This window comes from Pteropus vampyrus, unplaced genomic scaffold, assembly GCF_000151845.1.
Source record: "Pteropus vampyrus isolate Shadow unplaced genomic scaffold, Pvam_2.0 Scaffold171, whole genome shotgun sequence".
Lineage (NCBI taxonomy): Eukaryota > Metazoa > Chordata > Mammalia > Chiroptera > Pteropodidae > Pteropus > Pteropus vampyrus.
Window position 1 is genome coordinate 3,891,051 of NW_011888952.1, and position 7,522 is coordinate 3,898,572.

At 50.3% G+C, this 7,522-nt stretch overlaps 1 protein-coding gene across 1 annotated transcript in view; it reads left to right on the plus strand.

The window, feature by feature from the left end:
- The window catches only part of SSUH2 (ssu-2 homolog (C. elegans)), a 26,252-nt gene extending 19,464 nt beyond the window's left edge, over nucleotides 1–6,788 (plus strand). Inside the window, exons 10-11 of the mRNA XM_011370655.1 lie at nucleotides 2,115–2,222; nucleotides 6,642–6,788. Of these exons, the coding sequence (XP_011368957.1) occupies nucleotides 2,115–2,222; nucleotides 6,642–6,788 (255 nt within the window). The remainder of the gene's footprint in view (nucleotides 1–2,114; nucleotides 2,223–6,641) is intronic.
- The last annotated feature ends 734 nt before the right edge of the window (nucleotides 6,789–7,522 follow it).

A 7,522-nucleotide genomic window follows, 5' to 3' on the forward strand; every position in this document is an offset into this window, starting at 1 on the left:
AACGCAAGCCTTCCAGCTCAGGTCTCATTCCAAACCACGTTCTTAACTGCCCCACATCCTCTTCACCTCCAGGAAGAACAGTCTGTTTGAGTTTGTGTCTGAGCACCAGCTGAACTGCCCTGGAGAGCTCCTAGCTAAGGCCAAAGGAGAAAATCTCTTTAAGGATGAAAACACGATGGTAAGGAGGGTTTTGCAGACCACCTCACAGAAGCTAGGTTTCTCTTCTGGCTCTTCTGGCTTTCTGTGGGGGCCGCAGTCATTTGGAAAGATAGGCTGGGTGGGAACAGAGCTGCCTAGGCAGGACAGAGGCTGCCGGGACCCCAAGGGGCCAGTTCTCTCTTGAATTTCGCATACTCAATTCTTCCTTTCTCACTTTTCCCTCCTTCTTCTTTCCTCCTCCCTCTCTCCCTTCCACAAACCTAGAGACCCTTCTCCTACACTAGGAACCATTCTGAGCCCGGGGGTACCGTCCAACAGAATCCCTGCCCTCTGCAGATCTCAGTCTGGTGAGGGAGAAGATCATATTTCATCACAATGTGGGGAGTGGTAAGGGTCATTAAGAAATACGCAAGCAGGGTGAGGAGACAGGAAGGGTTGGGAGTAATGTTTCAGCTGTGGGGAGGGAGGTGACACTGGGCAAAGACCTGAATGCAGTGCCGTGGGCGAGTGGGCCATGTGGCCATCAGAGTGAGGGTGTCTAGCGGAGGGAACGGCATGGCAGAGACTTGAGGAACAGCCGGAGGGCAGTGGGGCTGAAGGGCAGTGGGCTGGGCGGAGAGAGGAGGTAAGACAAAAGAGGTGCCAGAAGCCAGATTAGGGAGGGTCCTGTATGCCAGGTGTCAGCAAACACCAGCCCTCAGCCTGCTTTTGTAAATAAAGTTTTATTGACACACGGCCATGCCTGTTTGTTTTTATGTTGTCTGTGGCTGCTATTGTGCTACAAGGGTAGAGTCAAGTAATTGAGACAGAGACCTGATAGCCCACAAAGCCTAAAATATTTACTATCTGGCCCTTTACAGAAAAGACTTGCTGACCCCTGCTGTGGGCCTTGGGCAGGGAATTTGGTCTTTATGGGATGCCTGAGCAGGGGCCCGGTGCCATTTTATCTGAGAGGGCCAGGTGCTCAGCCTTTTTTCTCTCGCTTTCTCTCTGTCACCCTCTCTCTCTCTGTGTGTCTCTCTTACTTTTTTTACAGTATGTAGCCTTTTCAGATTGGCTTCTTTCACTTTGTAACATGCATTTTTAAAAATTGAGATATAATTGACATACATCATATTGGTTTTAGGTGTACAATGATTCAATATTTGTATATATTATGAAATGATTACCACAATAAGTCTAGTTAATATTCGTTATCATACATAGTTACAATTTTTTTCTTATGATGAGAACTTTTTTACTCTCTTAGCAACTTGCAGATATCCAATACAATATTATTAACTATAGGTCGCCATGCATACATTACATCCCAGGACTTATTTATCTTATAACTGGAAGTTAGTACTGTTTGACTCCCTTCATCCATTTATCCAACCCCCTCCCTGCCCCAACCCCTCTGGCAACCACGGATCTGTTTTCTCTATCTATGAGTTTATTTTATTTTTATTTTTTTAGATTACACATATAAGTGAGATCATACTATATGTATCTTTCTTTGTCTGCCTTAATTTACTTAGTATAATACCTCCAAGGTCCATCTATTCTGTCAAAATGTCAGGACATCCTTCTTTTTTATGGCCAAATAATATTCCTCAGCCTTCTTTCTTTGCTCTGATCATTCTGGCTTCCTAAAGGCTTAAGGCAGGCATCACCCCCTTGAGGAAGCCCTGCACCTCACCCCAAGTCAGGCAGCCTCCAAGGCTTGCTGGGTCACTGGGCGGGGTGCAGGTGAAGGAGTACTCTGTCCACAGACCCCTTCTCTTTTTGGAACTCCCGAGGCTGTAACATGGATAATCAAGGGTCTATGGAGGTTAACTACGTCTTGTCTGCTGGTTGCGTGGCCTCAGACCCGTCCTGCTCTGGGCTATTTCTCACATCCGTCTGTATCAGATTGCTAAGGCTCCAGGTGCTGACGCCGGGTCAGAGTAGTGAGGTGGCTGCGTCTCTCTCCCCAGGTGTACCCCCTTGTCAACTTCCCTCTGCGGGAGATCTCTCTGGCCTCCCAGCGGGGTATTGCTCAGCACAGCGCTGCCCTGACCTCCCGAGCCCGCGTCCTTCAGCAGGTGAGATGCGCAGGGGCCTGGGGCTGTTGGGAGGCGAAGCTCCTGGGATCATGAGGGGGCTCTGAGGGCACTGTCCCTCTGGTCACATAAAGGAGGAAATGGGTTGTTCCTTCCGCTGGGGGCTTCTTCCTGACAAGGGTGAGGAAGAGTCGTAGAGGGAGGGTGATGGGGAGGGTCCCCAGCTCGAGGAACACCGAGAGTACTGGGGACTGATCCAAGGCCAATGTGGCTGGAGGCAGAGAGCAGGGCAGGCCACGTAGTCCATGGTGAGAGATTTGGACTTTTATCCTGAGAGAGACAGGAAATTATTGCAGGATTATCAAGCAGGAATGTGGCTCGGTGTGATTTTGTTTGATTCTAACCCCTGAGTATTCAGAGAGGGTAAAGGAAAGCTTAAATCCAGGGTCCCGGGGCGGGTGGGAACCCAGCGTCCCGCCCCTCGGGGCATTTCTCATATCTCAGGCCTGCCTTTTCCAGCCTGCCAAGGGCTGGGATGGCGGTCAGGGCCAGGGTTGCTTTGGTGCTGTATTCTTACGGCCATGAGGTGGCGGTGGTGCCCTTCGCATCTCCAGGAGCTAAGGTAGCTTTGGTGCTGTATCTTGGTGGCCACTAGGTGACAGTGGTGCCCGTTGCATCACCAGAAGCAGGCAGTCACAATTTGGCTGGAAGACGCTGGAAGGTGGGGGGAATTTGGCCAAGGAATTCCCAGCATAAGAGCTCCGTGAGGAGGTCTGTCGGCGGGGACCTGAGTCTTGTAGACTAGGCTCAGATCCTGGTTCTCCTGCATGTTAACCTGGTCCTGGGCCACCTTCTTCTTCCTCCAAGGGAGTGTTGTAAGGAGGAGACAATTTGCTTTAAGTGCTTGGAAGCTGGTGCTCAAAATGTCACTGTTCTTTCTGTATCCTTTGCAATATCTCCCCTTTTCTCTTGGCTCATCTCTCCTATTTGCAGGAGAAGGAAGGATGCATTTAACTTAAAACTAATACATGATTATCTTGGAGCTGGAATGGACCTCAGAAATCACGGAATTGGGGCACTGCAAACTCAAAGGCCTACCACATGGGTAGGGGAGACCCCTTATCCAAAGGGGCCAGCCCCCACTCAGCCTCATGTAGACACAGCGCCAGAGATTTCAGATCTTCTTAAGTCCAGATTTTTTTATGAAACCTTTCAACTTTTCAATATTGACAACAAAATTTTAAAAATGCTAAGAGCACTGTATGGGCCAATGGGCCTGCTTCGACTGGCTACCCCTGGTCTAGTCTAAACTTATGATTTTTGTGATACATCAGAGGAGGCCAAGGAGGAGGAAGTGCTTTCCCCAAGGTCACGCAGCTTCTCAGTGGAAGAGCCCAGGAGTAGAACCCGTTCCCCAATTCGAAGCGAAATGTTACCCACCACATTCTAGAGGTACAAGTGACTCTTGGAGGCCAGTGCAGGCTCACAGGGATATCAGCCAGCGGGGAGATTTGGGGTCCTTTTCACTGGGCCAGGCATTTCAGGGACAATTTGCTTCCCAGCTTCGAACCTGCTCGATAGATCAGGCATGCACTCTTGACTTCAAGCCTCTGTCTTCCCTTCTGTGGGCTTCAGTGTCCTCATCTATGAAGTGAGCAGGTTAGACCTTGCCTTAGGTTGGGCTCTGCAGAAACATATCTGAGACGAGGATTTTTTTTAAGAAAGGGGTGCAGGAGAACCTTGCAAAGTCGAGGGGGAGCTGGAGAGGGAAGAAGGAGAGGCCATGCAAGAGCACTGTGCTGGCGACAGCCCAGCCCCTGCCAAAACCCGGGGGAGCTCTGAGTGTCAGGCATTTCTGGAGGTGAGGGGCTGGACTTTGTTCCTTAGCACCATCCAATCATTGGTCCAATCTTCCAGGCATTTTCTGCCCTGGGGTGGGAGGCGGGTTCTGAATCTCAAGGGCAGGGCTCTGAAGAGGAAAGTTGAGCTGTGAGCTGCAGAGCGTGTGCAAGTGGGGCAGGGGTGGGCGCACAGAAGCGGGTTCCAGGAAACTAGGTGGGACAAGAACGATGTCCACAAAACACCCCAGAATGGTCTCTCTCAGGGAGCTCACTCTTGCAGCACTGGTATCCTATGGTGTGGGTCACAGTGACGAGTCCCAAGCATTGTGGTGTCTGCTCAGGAACTGGGATGAGGGTAAAGACATGATTCAGCAGCTTGTGGACACGAGTAGTTATTTGGGGACTCTTGCTTCTGAGACTGACAACTTGGGTCCTTTTTGGACCCTTCATTTGGCATCTGAGGAAACTGAGGCCCAACGAAGAGAAGTGCCTACCGAGATCTAGACCCGAGTGGCCAGCCTCTGTCTGGAACCTAGCTTGCTGGGGCTCGTGTTTCCCTACAGCATGATCCTGTCTCAGGCAGCACAGCCATTTGTGAACCAGCCCTGGAGCGGGGAAGGGAAAACCTGCTAAACATTTTTCTTTAAAAAGGACCGTAGTGGGAGAAGAGGCCACATCTGTGAATCTCTTCCCCACATTGTCCCTTGGTCCTTGATCCACATAGATGAAGATGTGTGCTGATGTTCGTTCGGGACCGAGAAGTTAGTTGGCGGAATCCAGTGAGGAAGCAGCCGTCACAACACAAGCCCAGGCTGGCTGTTAATCTCAGACCTGGGATCTGCTCATCCCAGGGGTATGACCAACGCATAGAAACAGATAAATGGCTGGTTACAAGATAAACCCCTTGATGGGAGTTTATGTCCGGACCAATCTGTGACCTTGACCTCGGAGACCATTCAAATCAGAAGCAGATAGAGGCAGGTGGGAGTGGAGTGGTATTTCTGTGCTCTCTGTTTGCTCTTAGGAGAAAAGTTTGGAAATGAGTGATCCTGAGGCCGCTGCCTAGGCCTTTTGAGCAGGGACGGTGGCTCCCAGCTCCTCTCGCCTCGTAGTTCCCGTTTTGAGTCCTCTGTACCAAAATGTCAAGAGGGGTCTTCCACCTTTTATTTCCCAAACTTTCGCTTGAGATGAGTTTCTAACACACGGAGAAAACTCAGTCTCATGATCTCATTTGGTTGTTTCAACGACTCTGTGATATAGACATTTTATCCTCATTTCACAGATGAGGACACTGGGGCCCAGAGAAAGAAAGTGAGAGATCGCACAGAAAGCTTTATGGAAAACGCATGTCCTGACTCTGATTCCCCTTCTTGCCACAGATTCATGTTGCCACTCAGCTTCCCATCTAGTACGGTAGGGAGCTGCTTCTCAAAATCCACTCTCTGGCCTGCTTCACCTTTTCCTTAGGGCCTCAGCAAGAGGACTTGGGATCTTTTCCCAAGGAGGGAAAATTCCTGCAAGCAGGAGGGTTGGACCCTGGACCAGCCACCCCAAATCCCTTTGGGTTTAGGGTTCCCAAATCTGAGTCTGAGACAGGGGAGCAGATAGGGCAGAAGAACTTAGGGATTTTGACCCAGAACCTGGCCCGCAGAACATCCCCATGAACGCTTCGCTTCAATGGTTAGGGGTGACTTTCCTGTGTCAACACTGTCTGTACTTGCTGATAAAAAACAGCTCCGCGGAAGGCTAATGGAGGCAGGTGCCTCGGGAGGAAGCCAGTGTTCTTCCCGGGTGGGGCTGCTAGTTCATTCAGGGCTCCTTGATTTCAGAAGGTTGTCGAGTCACTGCCCAGAGAGGCAGCCAGAGAACGAGGGCGTGAGGACCGCTCTGTGGGAGGGAGGGGGTACCCGGGTAGAGGCGGGTGCTGGAGAGGAGCTCCGAGCATTAAACAGGTCCCGCTACAGTGAGGAGATGGTGCTTGACCCGAATGATCTTCCAAACCGGAAATTCCGTGAGCGCATGGGCCTTGATTTCTCCGTTCGTAAAAGGAGGGGAATATTTGAGAAAGACTTTTTTCAAAGGTAGGTCAATGCAAAACCGTGGTGAGGGGAGGCAGGGGTCTGAGAAAATAGCCTGAAGCAGCCCGCCAAACTTTGGAATTTCTTCAGTGTCAATGTTTTTTCTTAAAATTGAATTCAAACGGCATAATCCACTCCCTAATATGTCCTAGTGGTTGTTTTTCATACAAAAAAAGTTTAAAGTGACCTTATCCTCTACCTTTATTCTCCACCCCCATCTAAAAACTAGTGTTTCTGGAAGATGCCCTTTTTGTCTGGTGGCTTTTCATACATCCTGGGACTCCACTGAGGATGCCCCTGCCCCCACTTCACAAAACCTAGAATCTGAGAATGGCTAAAGATAAGAAGTCAGTTTGGGCCAGAGCTTGGGGCATATGAGGGAATGTAGTAAGATACATATCTAGAAAGGCAGATTGAAGCCAAAATGCCAATGCCAGGGCATGAACTTCACCCCACAGGTAGCAGGGAGCTAATGAAGGTTCCTAAGCAGACAAGTGACTTAAACAGACACTGAAGTTTTTCTTGGCCAATTGTTTCCTCAGCGCCAGACCATCGAGCTGATCCCTCTCACTGAAGTTCATTACTGGTACCAAGGAAAGACTAATGTCTACTACATCTACGGCACCGACCACCGAGTGTACGTGGCAGACTACCCCGAGCGGTACTGCTGCGGCTGCACCATCCTCTGACACGGCACAGCTATCCCCACCGCCCGCTGCTTACGTTCGTTCGCGGGGAAGACAGCCGAGGTCCCTGAGTTCGCTCATCACTGGCTATGCTGGACAATAAACCCTGGTGTGTCTGTCCTTCCGAAGAATGCAGCTTATCATCTGTCGAGCCACAGGTCTTTTCTGGAGCACCTCTGATGGAGTCCGTGTTCAGCCTGAAAGAATTCAACCAACTTCACCCATTCCTTTAGGACAAATAATTTAAATGGCGGGGCCTTTGCTTCTGATCTTCAGGCTAATGCCCTGATGGAGCCTGTGGTTTGCTTGTGCTCTTCCCTGGGTCAGTCTCAGCTCTGTGTGCCTCTTCTAGCGTGAGCATTATTGAAATGTTTAAAGATGCACACAAAGTGGCTGCCCCTTAATGCACACCAAATAATGCACTTAGGCGTAGAGAATCTTCATGTGCTAAAATTTGACTCCCTATGCTGTGCATCAGGAATTCAGACACAGCCATGACGAGAATGGTTTATCTCTGCTTTATGATGTCTGGGGCCTCACCTGGAAGATGCGAAGGCTGGGGTGGCTCAAGAGCAGGGAGCTGAAATCGCCTAACGACTCTTTCACCCAGAGATCTGGCAGTCGATGGTGGCTGATGGCTGGGACCTCCACCAAGGCTGTCAGCTGGAGCACCTACACGTGGCCTCTCTGTGCAGCCTGGGCATTCTCGCAACAAGGCGGCTGTAAGGGTAAGCACT